The sequence below is a fragment of the Drosophila gunungcola genome, unplaced genomic scaffold (genome assembly GCF_025200985.1).
Source record: "Drosophila gunungcola strain Sukarami unplaced genomic scaffold, Dgunungcola_SK_2 000001F, whole genome shotgun sequence".
NCBI lineage: Eukaryota > Metazoa > Arthropoda > Insecta > Diptera > Drosophilidae > Drosophila > Drosophila gunungcola.
Genome location: NW_026453197.1, coordinates 10469586 through 10492231, shown reverse-complemented (window position 1 = coordinate 10492231; position 22646 = coordinate 10469586). Strand labels below are relative to the sequence as shown.

At 41.3% G+C, this 22646-nt stretch overlaps 2 protein-coding genes across 6 annotated transcripts in view; one reads left to right on the top strand and one right to left on the bottom strand.

The window, feature by feature from the left end:
* LOC128262234 (AF4/FMR2 family member lilli) overlaps positions 1-22646 on the bottom strand; it is a 139006-nt gene that overhangs the window by 43919 nt on the left and 72441 nt on the right. Inside the window, 3 exon segments of the mRNA XM_052996376.1 lie at positions 16179-17402; positions 17962-18224; positions 18288-18742. Of these exon segments, the coding sequence (XP_052852336.1) occupies positions 16179-17402; positions 17962-18224; positions 18288-18699 (1899 nt within the window). The 5' untranslated portion in view covers positions 18700-18742.
* On the top strand, positions 11242-14389 carry LOC128262238 (uncharacterized). 5 transcript variants are annotated; one of them, XM_052996384.1, is made up of 3 exons: positions 11242-11449; positions 11504-11722; positions 11795-12580. In XM_052996384.1, exons 1-3 carry the CDS (start codon positions 11393-11395, stop codon positions 12485-12487), a joined length of 969 nt encoding a protein of 322 aa, XP_052852344.1. In that variant the 5' UTR covers positions 11242-11392; the 3' UTR covers positions 12488-12580. The 5 variants fall into 5 exon arrangements, with proteins under 5 accessions (XP_052852344.1, XP_052852345.1, XP_052852341.1 ...); XM_052996385.1 differs by having other exon boundaries at positions 11251-11449; positions 11900-12580; XM_052996381.1 differs by having other exon boundaries at positions 11253-11449; positions 11504-12580.

Sequence of the window (22646 nt, the reverse complement as noted above, 5' to 3'; positions counted from 1 at the left end):
TGATGACGATGGTGGGACGATGATGGTGCGGTGGGACAGTGGCGTGATGATGATGGGGGTGCTGTGGGGTGCGACTGGCGCCCCTTCGTCTCCGCCGTCATGACAACAAGGCGCAAAATCTTCCGAACTCGGAGGTGGAGGTTCCGCCTTTCGGGAGCGACTTTGACTTGGGGATAAGTTGTGCGATGAAGTTTGCTCATGATGGGGGACCTCCACTGGGTGGATCTGGCCCACAGTCTAAGCTCGAGATACTGCCGCATCTTCGGTGCTTTTCTCTATTCCTTGTCCTTTTCCGCTGGCGTTCCTAATCAAAAATACATTTTACTTTCCAAAAGCGAGTGACAACGAAGAACAAAAAAAGTGCATGACAAAAAAAAGGACAGAATACTTTTTAAAAACGAGAGTTATAATTCCCTTGACTGTTCTATATCTGCATTTCCAATGATATAATACATTTTTATTTTTTTTTTTTTTTTTGATTTCATAATCAATGCCAGAAATTTTTGCTTAGCTTCAGCGATAAAAGTATTTTAGAAATTTAATTCTATTTGCTAAAAAAATCATTGTAGTATTGAACTCTTGAACTCAAAATACGCTACAAAACTTTTGAATTTGGTTATTAACATACACTATCACATTACCCAATTTAAAAACAATTGGGAAAAGCTAAAATTTTGTGTACCCACTAAAAGTGTATTTAAAACGAGTTCTTTATAAAAAAAAAACTGCCGCAATTTTTATTCACATTGGGTTCGAAATTTCTTATTTTGGGTAGGAAAATGTGTCTGATTTGCATTTGGGTTGTTCTGACTGAAAAGGGTTCGTCCCGGCTTTGGTTAAGGGGTGACAAAGTGATTAAAAAGTGTGGAAAACGGGGTTGTAGATGGGGTACAGGAAAACCAAGATGCAGGTAAAACCTTCAAGGAAGGGTGCCGGGATAATGAGCGAGGAGGATGTGGGGTATGAATGATGGAACGGTGGCAGGCTCGGTAAGGGTTGCTCGGTCTGAGATTTTGTCTAGTTTAATTTCAGTTAATTGTGTTTGGCTTTCGACTAAAACATTCAAGTATTTGATGGAAATAATGCTGGAAAAGCGGCGAAAATTCTCGATTTGGTGGTGGAAATAGTCACGGGGGTGGCCCGTAAAAGGGTTGAGCTGAAGGGAAATTCTTTGAAATATGCGCCTACATATATGCGGAAGTAGTTTGTGCCAAGTCACTTGTGAATCACATGCTAATGTGAATCTGAAAGCAGCTGAGAGTTTTGCTGGGTGAGTCAATGGGGGTGTGTCATTTCTTGGGATACAGAAATTAATTTAAGAGAAATAGCCAAAATTTTGCTGGTTATATCGAAGTAACAAAAACCATAGTCTATATTATTAATACTTTGAGGAAGTACTACATTTCCTTATACAAAAAAGAGGGTATGTTTTCGTTATGTAATTATAAATTTTTTTTGCATAAATCAAATACAATATAACTAAATTAATTAATTTACCGTAGCTATCGCCATAAAACAACTTATCAGTCAATGAAGTATAAAACAAAATAAGTTTTTTTAGTTCATGGGAAATCGAAATGTTTTTTAACAAATTTAAAACATTGATGCCGTTCATATTGGTTACGTTATGAATTCCTTATTTAAATATTATTAAATTACATTTCAGGCAGGTGCAATGTACTGCTATAGGACCCGATCTGTTTGATCTACCACTTCACACATCATTAATCATATTAAGCGCGTATCATATGATATCACAATAATAATTCAAAAAGGTTGTGAACGCTCTACCCACGTCATCTTTCCCCATAATTTCTAGGAGCAGAGCATGAAAAATCTCTTGTTGTGGTCATATTGAAAGTTAATTGAAAATCAAGTTAATGCGTTTAATTGAATAGCCGTATAGGCATATGTGCTGTCAGCGGGCCAGCGCTAAAAACCTGTACACAGAAAGGCAATAAAAACATTAAACAGCCAGCGAAAAAAGAATCGAGTACACAAACATAAAGCACACACATAATTGTTTACAAACACACAGCGTCACACACACACATGATCAGCGGGTGGGAAAAAGGGAGTGGGAAACCGAACGGATGTGCTGTCGATGCGTGGAGGAGACAGAGGCCAATGTGCATATTTATATGTGGAAAATTATATACAAACACCCACGCCCTCACTGCCCATCGCCGCTCACACAATATATAGAAAATCATAATGACGACGATGCATCATCGCAAAACAAAGGCGACACGCACAGACCAGAACCAGAATCAGAACCAGAGTCATGTCCATAACCCCTATCCAACCTGGCCGAACCCTTTGAAATCGGGTGTGAGTTGCTCACTATTTGGGGGGAAGTAGTAGTGGTCTTGCTGCCTGTCCCAATCAGACAATCGAAGTTATCCAAAACCAAGCACTGGGCTGCCTGTTTTCCCAATTATAACCATATTAAATGGAAATCCTTTTCCAAAGTCTTTGAAAAAGATGCAGATAAAATGCCACCTTGTGGAGAACCAAGGCTTTCTTATAATTATTATTACGGAGTTTCTTCTCGAAAAACCCAGCATCTGTCTTAACGCCTAAAAGCAGGCAATGCTATCGATTTCTAGGCCTTGTTGCATCAGCCTTCATCTCGCTCGCACACACACACACTCACACACCCACGCTCAAGGGGGAAATCCATTTTTCTTAAGATAAATTTTGATTAAAATTTTCGACCAACACACGTGTGATTTTTCGGTCTCGCTCTAGCACTTAAACTCTCTCGCTCGCTCTCTATATATATCAATTTGGGTTCGGTATTTGATGGGTGTGAGGTTTCGTTTTTGATATTGTGGTACTTGCAAATGTCTTAAGATATTGCAACGAAAATAAACGCAACTCATTGGGCGCTTGGGGTGTGGCATCCTCTATACATAAATGAGCAATTTACTTTGTTTTTTGATAGGCGCTTTTCTAGGTATTTAAAGGAAATTTGGCATTAATTTCCATTTTCTCAAAAGTTTTTACTCAAATAAATAGAAATTCTACAGATGACCGAAGTGTGTACTTGTAATATATATACAATTTTAATGGATTAATTTGAGTGACTGAAAAGTGTTTACTGATTGCAGAAAATTGAAATTAAATTTAAAGTGGACATTTGCATAATTAAGTTTATTTTTACTAGATGACTATATACTCCTTTCACTCCTCAGTGGCTTTCACAATAAGGATTACAATTAAATGTGGTCGATGACAAAAAAATGGGATTTTGTTGCGCCCAGTCAGCAATTGATGCACATAACCCTCAAACCAGGTCTTAAATCATTATGCCCGACACCCGAGTCTTTAGTGCACTTTCTTCGTACCTATAGCTGTCTCACTTTGGCCCCCGCAAACGCACACATCCGCACTCGCTCTCCCTCTCTCTTTCACTTGCTCACTAATAAGAAATTTTCGAATTAGGCCCTCTCGCTCTGGCAAACTGCATGCCGACTCTGTCTAGAGCAAAATGCAAAAATGTGCATTAGGCAAAGTCCAAGAAAGCAAAACGAAAACTTTTTGGGTGGCCAAATGGGATGGTAAACGGAAGCTGTTGCAGCTGCATGCGGTTTGCCAGTGTGTGTTGGTGTGTGTGTATGTGGGTGGGTGTTGCATATGCACTTGTGGGTGAGCCGGGTGTAAGTGTGTGGTCAGCTTCTTAAAATACAAGCATACACAATTGCACGAGTCCCCGAAAATTCTTACAAGCAAAAGTGCAAATCTCTCTCTTTCTATATAACTTTAGATGTTTGTGTGTGTGCGTGTGTGTGTGTGTAGTGTGTGTATATGTGCGTATGTGGTCAACTGATGTATGGGAAACTCTTTGGTCAGTTTTCTTGCAAGAAAATCTAATCAACACACACACAAACACATGGACACAGTAGGGTGTTACGTATACGCAATGTTGGACGAACGTCGTTTGTGCATAATTCGTTTGGAAGTGAAAAGGGGCAAGGGGCGTAATTTCTCCCAGGAGGTCGCCCACAAATACATACATATATAAATGCTTTTAATTTGCACAGGACGAACGCACAAAAGGATCCAGGGAGTGCAAAATTTTGAAGAAAATTCAGCAGCACAAGTTAGGTAGTTTGGTAGTTGGATTTGGTTGGGAGTGAAAAGCTATTTCTGGGACTGGGAAAATCTTACGACATTCGGCCAAGTGCAAAGGGGAAAATGCCGGGATATCTCCGAGAGAAAGGGAGAAGGAAACAACGCCTGGTCTGCATAGTGCTGTCTTATCTTTTTACTTGAAAGCCACCACACACCTCCTGGTTGTGCGTCAGATCAAAGGACTGGGTTCGGGGCACAGTTATGCATCCACAGTTGAGTTTTGGGCTTTACGCATGCATAATCAATGCATTTCCTTCAAAATGTCTACGCCGGAGAAAGAGTGAGTGAGAGAGACCGAACGGGCCGGTGAAGGAGATGCGTTCAGTTTATAAATTAGTTGCAAAATATAATTCAAGTTGTGGACCAACGCAGAGGTCTTTGGTCTGTGTTCGTGTGGCATCTTTGGGGGGAAAGTTCAATCCGTATTCCTTTGGAAAAACCAAATCTCTCTTCTAAAATCGATTGAAGTGCCGACTTTTATAGTCTAGATCTTTGTTCTGGGATTAAAGGCAATTAGGAAAATCATTTTAATTGCAAGGTTTTAGAACGGATTGCCGAAATTATTATTAAAATTATCTCTCGCTTATTTTATAAATAGTTTTTAGCTTTCAACTATTTAGTTGGTGGTACAGCTAACAAGTTTACGTAATTTATAATCTTTTAGAGATTAGTTTAGTTTAGTTTTAGTTTAAAAATTTTTGTTTGAAAACTTGCAATGATCATTATTTTAGTATCCAAATTTAAATTGCTTGCGAAACAATCAAAAGCAATAACATCTTTAAATCTATAAATCTTCCTCTTTCTATACGCACTGTTTTCAGCGCCGTTTCAATTCAATAAAAAACAATTACAGCCCAATCAATCGGTCATACGAAATGCAGCAATAAAAAGGACTTCGCGTCAACCGCAAAACCGACTCGTCTGATAAATCAAAAAATTTCGCTAACAAACGAAAAAAATGTGATGCGAAAATCCTTTATCCCCTCTAGTCGAATATGCAAATAGAAAAGGAATATCTTACCATGCAGCATCCCTTTTGTCTGGCTTTGCTTTTTATTTGATCCTTTTTTGTTGCTGTCTGCTGTTTCTGCTCCACTTTTGAATTGATTTCGCCGAAAGTCGTAAATTCCTTTGGTAACTTTCGCTCGTTGAATTTTGCATCCTTTTGGCCACGTCGGTTCTGTTTATTTTTCGAATTGTTTTCGTGTTTTTTATTTTTTTGGCTGTTTTGTTGCTGTTTTTATGTCCAAGAAAAGTGGAAAAAAAGTGTTGAAACTCGGGAGATCCTCCATAATAATATTCAAAGCCATGTGTGTGTGTGTGGGTGTGTGAGAGAGAGAGGTGGGAAGAGAGTGAGAGAGAGCGGGCCACCAATACGATGGCAAAGCCGCTCATCATCGTTTTCGTTGTCGTCGTCGCGAGTTTCTCTTTGCTCCTTTTCGTCCTCGTTTCTCGCCTCGTGTTTGTTTATTTGCATTTCCGCTTGAGCTGCAGGACTCTCTTCTCAAATGCGTGTGTCTGAGTGCCTTTGTGTGTGAGCGCGATGACTCAACAGGTGGTTGTGTCTGTTGCTTCTCTGCCTCCTCCACTGCTAGTGCCATTGTCATTCAGTTCTTTTTTCTGTTGTTGCTCGCTTTCTAGTTCGTCCTGCTTGTTTTTTGTCTGCCGCCTCCAAACACTTTTGCCTTCGCATTTCTTTTCCGCTGCCCATGTGTGTGTGTGAGTACAAGTGTGTGTGTGTGTGTGTGCCCCCTATCCTTTAGGCCATGAACATCATCTTCTCTTTTGGCACTCTCTTCCATTGTCGGCATCCCTCGACTTGTTTGCTTATTTGTTTGTTTTGCCTCCACTTTGCTTTTTCCAGTCTTCTTTTGTGCGTCTTCCTCGTCCACCTGCTCAGCCCCCCATCCCACCCCTCGCCTTCTCCCCTTTCAGGGGGGATAATTTTCTTGGTCGTTTGGCTTTTTGTGCTTTTATTATGCCGCACACGGCTCAACTTTTCAACTTGTTCTTTTTTAGCTTTTTTCGAATGGCGGCAAAATAAAATGAAATAAAAAATACATTTTCGTCAAGGACGTTAATTGTTTTGCTTCTATTTTTTTCGTCTGGCCTGCATGCGTGTGTGTGTGTGTATGAGTGTGTGAACGAGACGGCAGATGTGTATGTGAGTCCTTTGACTTTTATTTTTTCTTTTATTTCCAGGCGCTACTTGTTTATGTTGTTTTTTATTGCCGCCTCAATTTGCGTGCACTTTGCGGCTGTTGTTGTTGTTGCGATTGTTTTTGCACTGCGTGTCCTTGCTGTTATTTTTCTTTCTTTTTCCACTTTCTTCCGGTTTACACACACTGCCGCACATATAGCTATATAGCCCATAAGTGGCGTTTAATTTATCAATTTGTCGTTTGCCAAAGGAATTCATTATTTGATTGTTGTACTCTTTTTTTTGTTTCCGTCGCTTCCGGTTTGCCCTCTTTGATGCGGTTTGTTTACTATTGTCTGGGCTTAATCTTTTGTTTATTTGCCATCAACGTCATCGTTCGTGTCGTCTGATGCTTCCACTTCCCCGTTGCATCGGAAGCTCATTCGGTAGCAATGAACACTTTGCTTTTTTTCTTTTTTTTTCTCCTTTCGGTACATCTTTTTTAGTGTTTCGGTGATAGGAGTCAAAATGTTTATTTGCGATGGACTTTTAAATAGGGGAATTAAGTCTTGAAAAGTTCGAACGGTGATCGGAAGACAATTATCAAGGACTCTTATAAAAATAAAATTGCGCTCAGATAGTATTTTGAAACAACTGATTTATCAAAAATATCCCTTTTGATCATCAAACCACTTATTTATTTTCTAAGTATTTTGCAATGTTGAGAAGTTTTAGGTTTGTTCTTGTCATTTTTAAAGTACAATTTTTAAAGGTTTTGAAAAGTAATTCTAAAATTAAAATAAAGAAACCAATGCAATACAAATTTTACAAGAAACTATACTTATTACAAATGTATACCAATAAGTGTAGTTTACTTATTTTATTCCCTTTTATTTGAAAGAAATATATTGTATTATCTTACGGTACCATAAGAAAACTCTCATATGAACGAAAGAAGAAGAAACATATATTAGTGAAAAAACAGTAAGAATAGAAAACCCTGCTAAAAAACATTTCTATCGTCTATGAGAAAACCTTAGCGTGTAGAATGAGAAATACCTATCCAAAAGATCTCTCAAATTAGAGAAGAAAGTTAAACAACTCCCCAATCAAGCTTCTTTCAATCCCTGCCATAAACGCAGCACTTATTCAAATCCAACAAGTAATTAAAACGCAAGTCTCGAGGCTAGCCAAAATAAGTAATTGCCACCGTGTTCGACAACTCATCAGCAAACAGGAAAATTGTCCAAGAGTAGTCACAAAAAAAAAAGACAAAACGGGTAGCAAGGAAAACTCCAAACGAATTGACAAATTAAAAGCAAGTGAAAATTTTTGAAAAACCCTGAATAAAGAACAAGAGTGCTTTGAAAAGGAAACAAGCTGGGAGCCCAGTAGACAATTAAGCAAAAGGGGGATTGACAATTAGAGGAAAAGAGGTCGGTCGGCCGTTGGTGGAATACGGAGGACTGAAGAATCGACAAGTTTCGGGCGCGCAATTATGATTATGGGTGCGTTTGCCCTTTCCTTCGCCCAAATCCTACTTTAATTGTTTTTTTTCTCTCATCTCTCTTATTTTCCCATTTTTTGCCAGGGATGCTGCCCAGTTGCCTGGACGGAAATTCATTAGAGCAGCCCTTAGGGGAGCGGTGCAGGGGTAACTGGTCCCTGCCCATGTCAAAGCGACTCCAAGACGTTGTCTTGGCTTTTTTCCTCAGCGAAAATTGCAATTTTTCCAGGACCAGACATCGATGGGGTTGGGACGATTGTCCCTGCCCGGGAAACGACTCCCTTTCGCCGGGATCGTTGGGTGTGGCTGGGTGCAAAAAAGGGCTTCGCATCCTGCTTACGATATACAAAAAAAAGGGAAGAGAATAAGGACCGCTAGACGACGGGCAGGCGAGCAAACATAAAAATGCGTTTTTGCCTTCAGAAGTCCCTTTTCGAAAAGCGGCTAGGTGGGGTTTTGGCAGGGTGGCGACTTGGACGGGCACCTAAACAGAAAGTAATCAACCCACACACAGACACACAGAGCCATAGAGATATACCCACACAGACACACACAGCAAACAGGACCTCCTTCACTCATTTGCACAAAACACACCCACAACTTTGGTCCGAGCTGGAAGAAACTTTTTTTCGCTTTCGCCGCTCCAACATTTCTGTTTCCTCCGCGTCGTGGGGCGGGCGGGGGGCGTGGCATTGTTCTTGTGCCGCCATGAAAATTAATGAAGAAGTGCCCGACCCATGTTCCAGAGGCACTAAAACTCCGTTCTCCGCCCACCGAACCGACCCACCGACTGACAGACAGTCGCTCCGGACCCCAGTTTTGAGGTTGGGGCCTGGGTCTTGGGACCTGGGGTTTCAGTTGGGTGGGTGTGCGGGTGTGTGGCTGTAGATACGTAGCAAAGACTGCCTCTTGGGGGTGCGTGCCCATAGCTGCTGGCTTTCAGTTTTTTTTAACAGTCCCCTAACACTAAAGTGGGATTTACATAAATTCTGGACTTCTAAGCAGGTCTTAATGGTTTATGGCCTATACAAAATACATAAAATCGAAATGCCCTAAAGTTTATTTAAATTAAAATAGGTAGAATAAGTTTGTCAGATGTTATATACGTAATTTATTATAAACATGTAATCAAGTTAAGAAAGATTAACAAGAAATATTCAATGTTGTTCGTGCTCAATACAAGAACATTGAAATTTAAAAAATGTTCAAATTATTATAAAGTATTTTTAAATGTTCAAAGATTTTTTTAGAATTAAAAATTCGTAACGGTACAAAATCTAAAGTTTAAAGCTTTGTTATAAGCTGCATTCTTTAGGTACACGTAATCGTTTCAGAAATGTACACAGCCACTCGAAACTAACTAAATTTCTCCACCAGCAAGCGAAAAACTGTTTAAAAAAATGTCCCGCACTCAATGACAATATCTGCAACGAAACGGGTAAAAAATCAGTCCACAAAAAACCGGCGAAAAAGCGATTTGGACAAACTCACGGAGCATTGGGCAAGCCAAACCCTTTGGGTGGCGTAGGATTTGTGTACGGGCAATGCGACTGCGAGTGTGAGTGTAAGGTACCCAAACTGAGTCACCCAGTTGGGACGGGGACTCGGAGGACATATACACACCCTACGCTCACACACGGCGGTCAAGTGGGTGTTGACCTGTCCACATTTAGAGGGGCACGGACTCGTTTGGTTTTTGCCAGTTTTTTGGTTTTTTTTTGTTTTTGCGGGAGGGGAAGGGATGAAGTCGCCCAACTGACGCTAGATGGCGCCAGGCGGGATTCCGAACAGGAGCCGAGGTAGCAACAGGACATGAACGAGGACGACGCCTTTGCTTTTAGCTTGATTGCCAAGCCTAGTTAACTGTAAAGTTTTATAACTTTGGCCGGCCACCCAATCGCCGCCCCCTCACAAACTCACACACACACACACAGACACCTTCGCCTCGCTTGGCCTCACCTGTAAAGCGTTAAAATCGGTTGGTTTATAGCACGCGCCAACGCAGTCCTCTTTGCCCCTTGCCCACCCTCTAAGCCAAGTTCGACCGGGCTCTGACCCCAACCCCCCGTTCAACCCTGACAGCGCCGACGTTCGTTCGACCCTTTTAAAAAGTCGTCAATACTTGCTGGCCTGCAACACCCTCGGCCAACTCCCGTGGAAAAGGCCGAAAGGGTTTGGGCAAGGGATACGTGCAATGGCCTCTGAGCTCAGAGGCAAGGACTCCGGCTAGATTCCAGCAAGGATGAGGAGCAGCTTCAAACCTGGAACCCAGGACCAGAACACGGACCAGAGGACCGGGCGTCTATCAAATTCCAATTTCGGTCCCTTTTTTTCCCTACGCTCTGTTTTCATTCAAGGTTTATGGCGTCTTTTTAGCGTAAATCCTGCATGGCCATGACTGAAGTCCGGTCCTGCTGCTGCAACCTTTCAGCGAAGGGCCGTTGCTGGACCGTGGCCCCCGCCCCTGAGTCAACCTAATGCCGACCTATCGGTGGGGCCACATCTTCAGTATCCTATCACAGCCACCCCATCCACACCCTGATTTCCACCAAATTACACAGAGCTATGGGGTACACTTCTATTTTTTCCTTGCCATAATAACACATATATCATTGTATCATTTATATGACACCAAGTTTATAAAGTTTTTATTTTCACGGTGCTTGTTTTTGCTGGTGACTTTGTAGGTAATAAAAGCAATCACGTTTGATAGCATTTACTATACATAAATTAATTATATAAACATTTTTTGAAAATATCTATATCGCTGATACTCAAATATACGTATCATTTTTAAATTAAGTCATTGGATGTCACATATATCAGCAACATTTATTGCTTTTAGTGGCTTTTTTCCCAGTAAAAATAAAATAAGAAATATATTTCAAACGCATATTTACGGAAGTGCGAATAGCAATATTCCCAATCAGCAAGGCTGTTCTGAAAACTGCCTTAGTTGTGCACGGCTATCTATAGAATGTGACTTTGTACGTAAAATATAATCGACGATAATGAGAAATTGGCATGCTCGGGCATAGACTAGACGTTTTATTATGACTTCTATAAAAATGAACACCCTATTCAACATCTTATCAGGGGTCTTGCACATTTTGTTAAATCTATACATACTTGCAGTAGCAGCGACCAGCTGATGGGTATGTTAGAGTCGAAAGCAAGCTTCTGCAAAAAACCGGTCTTTTCTGTTGACGAATAGCACACATATGTACCGAGTTAAAAAATGCACAGTTTAATATTCAGTACTCTTATATGTAAGATTTACTTAAGATTTTGTAAATGTTATGTTTGTGAAAGTGTTCATATTAAGTAATGATTTCTAATTTCCACAACAATCCTGAAAGCAAATAACTTTTCTTTTCATGATTCAATTTATTTCCCATTCAGCTAGTAAAAAAAAAGCCCAGTTGAAAATAACTCTCATCAACACGATAACCTCTGAATAACCAGCTGAAAACGTGACTCTTAAAGTTCTTTATGTATAGGTAAGCGTGAACAGATTGCGATCGGAAATTGTTTGCTATGCTCGCGGAATAAAGCTTAGTTTGAACTAGACAATCAATGCGGTTGCAAGTGCCGCGCAAAGATTAACAATGGAATACCCCAATCTACTAGTAATTTGCGCAATTTTGTTGCTTCTCCAATTCGAGGTAGGTCATTATATTTCTTATCTTCACACAAGTGACAACAATTTATTCGCCTAGATGGGAGTAGCAAGATCAACTTACAATGGACTAGATCCGTCTTTGTACGTCGAAGCGCGGCGATTGGGCTTGAATGAGGGAATAATAAATGAAATGTGGCGAACCAAGAAGCCGTGGATTGTCACAAAGACAAGAAATGACGGTACTGTGACTAAGAACACCTATCAGCTAAGTACCGATGGAGAAAAACTATTTTGGAATAGCGTAACCAGAACACCGGTAAATAATGAAGCTCTCTTCACACAAGCTCAAGAAAATTTAGATTTTATATCGAACAACATTCGCAACCAGCTGCAAACTACGCTCAGACTTGCAAATGTTTTCAATAACCCCTTTATAAATCCGGTCGGCTTCGGATTTCCCGACTTTAACATATTTCACAACTTTATCGGGCAGGGACGTAATCAGTTCGATGCGGAAACGCCCAACTCATCACCGTGCCATTGTCATCATAACGATAGTCCAAGCCCGGGATATATTTCCCCAACAGAAGAGCCCAGGTTTAAAGGGCGAAATCTGGGAAATGTTGCACGACGCGTTGAGTCCAACGTAAATGAACGAAATCCAGGGAATGGTGCCCCTCAAGAAGACCGAAATCCAACAAACACTGACGATACTGATCTATGGTACCCGCCACTTCCGACCTCAACGCGTCGAACCCTGGTTCCTGTGCCCGCTAGTGCCCCAGCACCGCCTGCCTTTGGAGATGGGTCCCGATCGAGTAATGACGACCAACCCATGTGGCTTCCAGTGCCAGATCCACCCTCAACCGAGCGCACTTTGGTCGGTCTGCCCACTCTGGCACCCAAAGGCGGAGCCGACACAGTCATCGATGACTTCTTGGCCAAGGTGGACGTCACTGCCGCCGACATCAAGGAGGAGGATGGCACGCTGGTCAGGACGATCGTGGACAAGGAAGGCCGAGTTCTAAGCGCCAGCTTCGAACTAAAAACTAAAGAAGATCGAGAAGCTAATGCAAATTAGGAGAGTTCCACTGTGGAAGTCGTTACAATTGTTTGATTTTATGTCTCTATTGCTTTTGTATTCTTTAATAAACAAGTACTGTTTACATCATAATTTAAAGAAAAGTTTGCTCATGACATTTTTTGAAAGAGTTTTACCATCTTATGGCGAAGTTTGCGGGGATGAATTGTCTGTCGATCAAATCCCAACCACAGGTCCAAGTCTCCAAAGGAGATTTTGGGGACCTTTTCAAGCTGATAAACTTTTTGTAATGTAACTTTGTTATTTTGTATGAAACGTAAAGGTGACACCTTGAGAAGTTGACATAAGCATTTATATACTTTTTTTTAATAAAGGATTGGTATTCAGGGTACCTAAATTTCTCCAAAAACATATAACTTCCTATACAATATTAAAAATAATCATTTTGAAATACAAAATCCAAGCAAGGCTTAAGAAAGTTTAAACTTTATATAAAAGTTTTTATGTTATGAACTTCAACAAATTTTTTTAAACAAAAATGATACTCGGCAAAGCCCGAAGATAGAAATAAATTGTTTAAATAATTCTTGGAAAACACAAAATATGTTTACACTCTTGATAAGACGGTTGTGTGCGGGACTATGCGATAACCTGTACGAGGCACCTGCACTTAGGATGGGGATCAGTTGGCAAGCTTAGCCGATTTACATTCAATCTCAGTTCAATAAAGGCAGTCTAAGTGTTCACAAGTGTAGCGAAAAGATCGAAAATGAAGTGCGCTAATCCTCTGGCAATTTTTGCCAGCTTGCTGCTCCTACAATTGGAGGTAGGTCATGGAAGAAAACTGCAACCTTCGAGTGGAATAATCTATTTGTTTAATAATCTAATAGATGGGAGCGACAACAGCCACTAACGATGGACCGAGTCGAGAACTGTACGCCTCGGCCCGCTTAATTGGCTTGGATGACGTGGGTTTGGTCGAACTGTGGCGCACCAAGCAGCCGCTGGTAATCAGCAATCAGGATGCTGCTGGTCATCTGACTAGGGTTACCTACGAGCTAAGTCCGGATAGTGCAAAGATTACAAAGACAATAGTCACGGAGCGGTCCCCTCCTGCTCGGCTAGAGGATAATTCACGCTCTAAGCCCCAAGAAGAGTGGGAGTATGTGCCTAACCCCGTTCGTCATTACCGTCCGGTTCAAGAATCAAGCTTCGGGGCTGGTAATTTTGGCAATACCCTTCCCAGTGTCTTTGACAGCGGTTTTCCGAGGAGCTCACTTTTTCCTAACTGGGAGCCGCCCGCCGGAGTGACGCCGCGAGTCACAACCAAGACGGAAGTGGATAATTTGGGACAAAAGATTACCACCACCACCAGGTCGTATAGCGGAACCCTATCTCCAGGCAATAGCGTGTTCCAGCAGCTATTTCCCGATCTATCGAGGGAACCTGGTCCACTACCGGCATCGAATCCGTCCGTAGAAATCACTTTCTCAACTGGATCGATCGATTCCAGGTCTGGACTGTATCCCCGCCCCAGCGAACGTAAGCCAGTCTTTGTGCCAGTAGTGGATTCCACCACCACGCAGCGAACTTTAGTTCCCCTTCCGACGCTTTCCCCTGAAAGAGACACAGTTATCGACGATTTCCTGGAAAAGGTGGGTGTGAGTACCTTGGACATTGAAAATAAGAATGGGGAGTTGACAAAACAAATCGTGGATAGGAATGGCCGAATTCTGACACTCAAATTTGTATTGAGCTCAGTCAAAGGGGCAGAAGAAAATCCTAAGCAGCAAGATCCCACCAAGTAAATTGTAATTTTATGAGCTCATTTCAACTAAAGTTTTGTGGTAAATAATGGAATATTTTGTAAACAATGTATTGAAAAAAAAACGGAATTCAATAAATCGGCTTATCAGCTGGGGCTAAACCCCGTGATTATAAGTGAAGGTCTGTAAGTCAATATTGTGGTGGAATATAACTTATATATACACAACTGATAAGAGTGTTTTTTGCGAAATATAGTTTCCGGCTTAATTAGGGGGATATTCCCAATATAAAGCTTCGGTGCATACCGAGCTAAATCACTAATAAGGTATTTTAATTAATAGCCAAGAAACATGGACATTATTTTCTCAACAAAGGCTTCTGTCTTATATAAAAACCGTTTAATGTAAGGGAACTTTCTTTTCGAATAATTATTATAAACATAGGAACCACCGAAAAAAAGTTTTAATGGGTACTCATATTATTCAAAATTTGGATATTTTAAAGACGTTTTTTATTTTTGCAATAGATGCAAGGGTATATAAACATCGGCTTGCCGAAGTTTGCTTCCTTTCTTGTTTCTAATTAAATAATATTATAGATGGGAGCGACGAAGCCAACTTATGACTAACACACGTAGCTCTAGCTTAACTTCTTCTTCAAATTGTACATATGTATATAATACAAATACTCATAACTTACAATTCCTTACCTGTTAACGGCTTCTTGTCTACAACAATAAAAGCAACTACAAAGCGTTCTGATTAATTCAAAAACTACTCGCATATTTACAATATAGAAATTAAATGTTCTTTAATTTCAGATCGTTGGCCAAATTAATTAAAAAGCATTAATAGTTTTGTATGGCTAATTTATTACAAACAATTTCTTTTGTTTTTTTTGCTAACAACTGAGCTGTAAAAAATTAAAAGAAAGGGAAAATATAATTGCGATAATAAAAAACCAACGAAATAATATTTAAATAATAACATTAGTGGACTAAGCATGGCTAACAACATAATTTTAGCAAAAGGAAAAATTAATTGCAGCCTAAAATAGTTCAAGCATTAAGAGATCAAAATTATAAAAAACACAAAGGGAAGCGAAACGAGAAATTCAATTGGAATTTCACGGCAAAATGATTAAAATACGTATAAAAAACTATTGCATAATTTTGTGCGCAGCTCATGGCAAAACGCATTTGGTGGCCGAAAGCTATGGATGATTTGGTTGCCGTTGTTCTTTTGGCTGATGATTTGGTGGTACAGGTAGTGGTTGTTCGGCCGACAAAAGTGTTTTTCTCTCATTGCCTTTCTCGCTCGTTAGCATTGCATTAGTTGGGTTACATTTATAAGCCAAGCATGTCAGAGAAAAGAGAAACTAGATTAGTAAAAAATTGTTGTTCAATCAATTGTATGAAAATCGGAATAAAAGCATTTTTTCTTAAGTCTAAATACGTGAAGCAAAAAAAGTTTGCACTTTGGCGTGGCAGCGTCAACTTAACCTAATAAAAAAGCATTGCCATCCTTTGGGCGCTGTATTGAAATTCAATTAAGCATAAAATATATGTTACAAAAAGCATAAATATTTCAACAATTTCGGTGTATCCTTTGTTCGATTCCGTTAGTAAACAACGCTTTTATAATAAATGTGGTTATATGTTTAAATTTTTTTATAACTTGTTCTTATGATTGTAACAAAGGTTTTAACTCGCCAAAGGCTCTTTATGTAATATAAAGTATTAATGGTCAGGTAATAAAAAATACTGGTCAAGCTTTATATTCAATAGAAAAGGACAATAAATTGCGTGGTAAATTTGTCAATAATGGACGAATGATGTAAAATATATTTGAGATCGGATAAATCCTTTCTTAATTATAATATTTCCTGTCTGGGTACTATAATCAGTTCTCAAGTTGCTCCTGGTCACTTAAGTCTAGAGCGAGTACTTGAAGTCTTTACTCACCAGGTTGTCGAACCGCAAGGCATCCTCATCGCTGAGTCCCATGCTGCGGGTCAATTGCAAGTAAGTCGAGGTGATGGGCTTCAGTCGCTCCAAGTCCAACGGCGGCAGCGGCAAGGATAACTCCACGGGCGGAAGTCCTCGTAGTTGCGGAATTCGAAGTTCCGGCAGTGGCTTCGGTGGACTAGGCAGCTCCAGCTTGAGCGGCACTGGCGTAGATGTGGAGGCTGGATGTCCTGTTTTCAAGCTGCAAAATATAGATTTCGTTAGATTAATCGGTGTGAGTACATTATCCCTGGCGGCGACACTAGGCTTGGCTGTCGAAGCCTCCGGCGAGCGTGCCCGCATCGAACTGTCCGGCGAGGTCTTGATCGGATTGGGATTGGGATTGGTATTGGTATTGGGAGCTGGAGAGGCGGCCCTGGGAGGGGCCAGCATCTTGCCAGGGGCTGAGATAATAGCAGTAGGGGTAGTAGGGGTCGTAGGGGTTGCTGTGGCAGCCGTCGAGGTGGTGGTTGGATAGCTGAGGCTCTGCAACAGGCTGCTGCCGTAGAGGGGCGGCGCTAAAACCGGTTCGCCGGCATAAAAGCGCCTCATGAAGTCATAGTATCGCAGAAGATTATCCCGCGACTTCAACAGCTGTACATCAAAGCATTGGGGACCGGGTTGGGTCTGGCAATGGGGTTGGGATTGGCGATGAGATTGGGGATTGGTATTAAGATCAGCCTGGCACTGATCCGTTGGACTCGTTGGACGTTGCAACTGAGTCTTCACCCGGATTTTGGGCACGCTAACCGGCGTGGTCTCAACAGCCGCCTGCAGCGCCTTCGGTGGTTTGGGGCTGTGGCTGGGCGGCGGTCCAGTTCCCAGGACATCCAGCTGAGTGGCACTAGAGCTGCTGGCCACGACAGCTGGACCCCGTTCCAGTCCCCGTTCCAGTCCCAGTCCCAGTCCCAAGCCACTGGCCACCACCGGCTGTGAGGCCTTGAGGTCGGCGCTCGAGTGCCGGCGGCGCTTGGCCGTTGGCCCCGCCTCCAACGAGCTCTCCGTGTGGGACGAGTAGTTGAGGTAGTTCTCCACTTCCGAGGAGCTCTCGTTGCCAGCCAGGTCGGAGTCCTTTCCGCCCGCTGATGGCGAGGAGGGTCGCAGGTTCTTCTTGCACTCGGGACAGATGGTCAGGAAGCGGGTGACCGCCTCGCGGGGCAGGAACGCATAGGTTTCAGTGATCTGAGTGGGGGAAAATATAATAAAATTACAATTAAATTAAAATAAGGGCCTTACATATAGTAAATAGATTGGAATACTTAAAATATAATTGTGAATTAGTGTCTAAAATAAGAACTGTTATTTATGTCTTGATGTATGGCAAAACAATTAATGCACAAGTTGATTAATTTATTTCCTATCTATGATCAAATTTGAGGAAGACATTGCATATCATACGATAAGTATGCATTGGAATCATAAAGTTCCTGGTAAACTTTTAAATTATGGAATTTATATAAATGGCATGCATAGTTGATCGATTTGTAAATGAAACAAAATAATTTCAGCTAAGCAGAATGGGAACGAAACTGGAAAAACCAAAAAGCTATGTAGTTCGCAATGGAATATTATGCAAAGTATTTCAAAGGCATTTTTAATGCGTTATTATAAAAGTGGTTGATATAGATTTAAAAGATATGTAATAAATGGATCACAACCTTCTGTCCCTAAAAATCTGTCTTCTGCTGCACATTACAACTGATATTAGCAATCATTATAAATCCTAATACACTACACTCACAATGCGGTAGGTGCGCTTCTGACCCGCGTGCATGCCACTGCGTCCGCCCAGCTCCATGTGGACGTTGTAGATGATGTCGAAGAATTCCTCCACACAGGCCACCTTGCGGTAGGTTCGGCGCCCGAACCCCTTGCTGGTGGAGGCGGCAAAGAGGTCCACGTCGCCGGGATTGTCGGACAGAATGGCTGAGCTGGGCAGGGGCTTCATGCGGCGTCGACTGGCGGGAGCCTCTTCAAAGCCATCGGGCCGGTTGGTGGTGAAGCCTATCGGGGCGTATCAAAGACAATCAGTGACTCCTCCTCAGGGATGCCCTCTTACACACTCACCCTTTGTCTTGACCCAGAAACGAAACTTGGAGCTGTCGGGGCGACTGTGCTCCTTGCCCTCCAGCGCCTTCAGAATTCGCGCCTTCTTGCGCAGTGTTATCGTCTTGGTCTTGGCCTGATCGCCATATGTGCTGAGGGCCCAGGGCTGGAACAGCTCGTAGATGATCTCACGCTCACCCGTGGGCTGCTCCAGCCGATCCAGCTGCTCCAGCTCGTCCACATCCGCATCGTAGGCCAGATCAGCCTCCGCCTTGCCCACAGTCACCGGCGAACTCTCCTCGCTCTCCTCGATGGCATAGAGCTTCCGTTTGCTGCTCCAACCTTCGCACGAGGGAATCATCGCCGAGGACTGTGGAAGAGGTGGCTCTGGTTGATCTGTACTAGGTTTGCTGCCACCATTCGAGTGTTCCATGATGCGAACGCTGGGTCAACTCAATCACACGCTTTTTAATTGACTAAATGAATAAATCGCAAAATCAATGCCAAGTCCAGACGATAATCGATAGCATTGGGTAGGGGTTGAATTTTATGTGAAATTGGAATTTCAACTGTTTTCTGATCTTCGTTTGGGGGGATTTCTCGGTAGGTCCTGCAAAATTGAATTGCAAATCTTTTTGATTAACAATTTTTCTTGTGAGAATGTTTTAAAACCAGCATGCACTACATATAAATCACAATCTTATTACACTTATTTGGCTAACCAAGGCTTAATAACTTAAAAGCTCAGACACTCAGTAGTTCTACATTTTTTTAACGTATATTTTAAGAACCTACTTTTGATGTTCAATTTGTATATTCGGCCTTAACAAAATCTCCAACACAAAATTTCCACAACGAATATTTAACGAAAAGTTAACAGAAACAATGTTTTTTTTTAACAATATCAAAATTTAACAGAAATCCCACAAAAACGAAAAACATGCGCCCAGATCTTTTCGGCTTAACAAATAACCAAGGCCAGAAAAGAAAAGAACAACAGCGAACGCGACGCGACCGAATGAAAGTTCAAACACAACTGACTGGCCAACTGGTCAACGTCCCGCCGAGAAGATCTCGAGGAGATGCGGATGCTTGTCCATTTGGGAAGAAGGTCTTGAGGTCCAGTCGAAGACAGGCTGGTCCAGATACAAACCGGTTGACCGGGCATCTTTGAACTTTGAACTGCAGCCCCGATTGAAGCCAGCAGCCCTCGAAACGAGCTTCTCGCTTGCTCGAGCATCTCTCAGATAACGATAGTGCCTACCTCAATAAGTTGCGCAACTGCTGGCCAGCAAATCCTGGCCCAACTTCTTGTTGTCCGAGCTGAACCAACCCGAAGATGAGACAAAACTCACCCCTAACCCGAGCCCTGAGGTGTTTTGCATTTTTTCAAAGCACACTTTTAGGCGGCGGCGGAGTGCAAGGGAATGGGGAAAAGCGTAGTGCTCATTTTTCTCGTTTAGAGGTCGGCTCAGGCTTTTCCACCACCCACCAGCCAACCTCCCACTCCCACACGACCGCCTGTTGCGCTTCTTTTCGCCTCGAAATGTACATTGTTTAGTTTGTTTTGCGTTGAGATTGCCAACGAAGCGTCAAAAGTTGTACCACTTAATAACAACGTTTTATTATGCGGAAAAACCGTCTGAAATACCAAAGAAGAACAGAAATAAACAAGCATACAAAGAAAATTTTGAATGCCTTGTCAGTAAACTGGCACCGAAAACAAAAAGTCGCGCCAAACAACATGCTATACAAAACCTCACATATACAAATCTTATTCGGCAATGGGATGGTCCTTATGAGGAGGTTCCTTACTCTTAAGGGTGCTTTCTCATTGTTTCGATTTTCTTAGGATTTCGATTGTTTTTTTATGAGCCCAAACTTATCTTGTTTTCCATTGGTCAGCACTATCCCAGAACCGGATTTATCTGTGTGGCTACTCTACCGATGTGACTTCTGTCTGCATCTCAGCATCTGAGTGCTTGGGTTCAGCTTAATTACTGGACCTGGCCAGAAATAATGTTGAAAGTACCGAAAACTGGTTGATCTCGGGTAGCCTGCTTTTATAAATACGCAGACTGGCGAATTTTGTAACGAACTTTTAGAAACACGAAGATTAGAACTGGCATTATTGATCAGGTAAGATATAAATGATAATTTTATAATGAAACAAATAATAAATAAATATTTATTATAGAGAAATAACATAAATCCCATAACGCGTTGATGGACACTTTGTAAAGGTATTCCTCATTTGAAATGTAATCGAACAAGGCGTGTGGAACAATAAAGGTTATAAAAAATTAACTGAGTCATTTCAAATGACAACGATTTAATCAATATTCAAAATGAAAAATCAACCACGACATGAAAAAAAACAAAAAAAAAATGGATTTGGACAGATGAAAAAATGAAAATTATATACAGCTTGTACTTTTTAATTTGTTTTCAGATATTTGAGAATGCTTTGACGAAATATATACATAAAGGTACATACAGGGCAAATAGGGCTAAAAAAATAATATTCTGTTATCACGAAAAAGGCAAAAACGTATTTTTCCATTTACAAAATCACTTTAATTTTTAACAAAATAAAAAAAATTATTATTCCCTTAAAGTGACCTAAAATAAGTTGTTTATTTTTGATTTAGTTACCAAGCCCTGCAGAGCTAATGAAAACAGTTAATGTTCCAGCTCCTGGCAAATGAGGGGTTGAACAGCAGATGCTCATTAGTGGCCGTGGTCTCATCGCATATGCATTGAAATTGGCAGTCACTTGTGAAAAAATCAATGCATGTCTGAGTAATCGATGCGCCTAATGGAATATCTAAGCTAATAAGGTGGAGCACGTCATTCCTGGTGGATGCCAGATAAGTTAAATGGTGACTCCGTTCGAGGACAATTACCGAAGCAACTTATTGACAAACAATGGCTGGCTTTTGACCATTTGGTGAGCTAATGTTTGGCTGGACTGGCCTGGCTGCTTGGCATTTGGTTAGCAATTAGCCAACTGCCCAAATAGCATGAGTAAATAGGCTGGCCGGCTAAGTAGTTGATCCGAAAGGAGCGACTGGTTTCAGGCAGCATCTGCGGCAGGACATTGGATGCAAACAAGTTTGGCTCTGGCAAGGAAACTTTCTCACGCTCGATCTCAGCATCAGCATCGGCATTTGCATCCGCATCCGCATCTGTGGCAGGACATGGAACTTTTATTAAGATTCCCTCTATCGTTTTGCTGAACTTTCACATCAAAATTTCAACGGATTCGTACCCAGAACCAGGCCGGTTTTCCAAACTGGACAACAGCATCAAAACTGCCGTTGAACTTTGACACGCATCCCGGCCAAGATGAGCATCCTCAGCAACCCTTTTCGTTTTCCATCCAAGGAGTAACCAGTTTGCCGCTGGTCACTCCTCAGCCTCCGCTGGTCACTTGGATTTCAGTTGATCGGGGTGGGTCTACTCTTACACCAGCCGATTTATTCAGTTGATGCTGATGTTTGCCGATGATTTGGCCCGCATGACTCTGTTTTATTTCCTTCTTTTCGGCAAAGATAATGTCCAGTTTTGGTCACTTCTTTGTCTGCTCCCGAACTCCTTGCCATTTGCGTCTGTATTGCAGTGATCTCCACGCTGATGCTGTGCCAAAGGACACCAATAAAAGTCCACACATCTTGGAAAGGTATTCAGCGCATTGCCCAAACTAAAACCTGTTCTATTTTCAATGGCCTGTTACTGGGTAGGATTTTTTGGTTAATTTCAGGGACTTCACATATTAGAACCACGAAGACCCTACATACAAAGTACAAATAACAAATTTTTTTCCAAAAAAAACAAATAAAAAACCTTTTAATCTTTTACGAAAACTAGGAGAAGAGAATACTTTAAAAATATGTTAGTTTTGGCCGAATTGCTTATAAGAGAGCTATATTATTTATTTTTCTCACTTCATCACAACTTTAACCGCATAGCATGTCTACAATTGTTGGCAATCTTGCGATCATTTAAGCGACTATAACCGGAATTTAATCTGCTATAGAATTTTCTCTATTATGAAAAACAGCTATAAAATTGAGCAAAAAAAGATTGAGGTTTAAAAAAATTATTATAAGAAATTTCTTTTCCAGCTCAAGGTCATAAAAACACACTGATTCCCTTGCATTTTATATAGTTGAAAGCCTTGGCACAAGTTCTGAAAATCAAGAACATGTATTCAATTAACAACAATCAATTGATAATAATGGCTTGTTTGGCAAACTATTAAATTGTTGCTGCAAATTCTAGAGATTTAAAAAGAGGAAAACAATGGCAGCACGAAAGGTTATATAATTCTTTTGGAGAAGTCGAATGCAAACAAGAGTTGGGGAGTGCAGCTGGAAA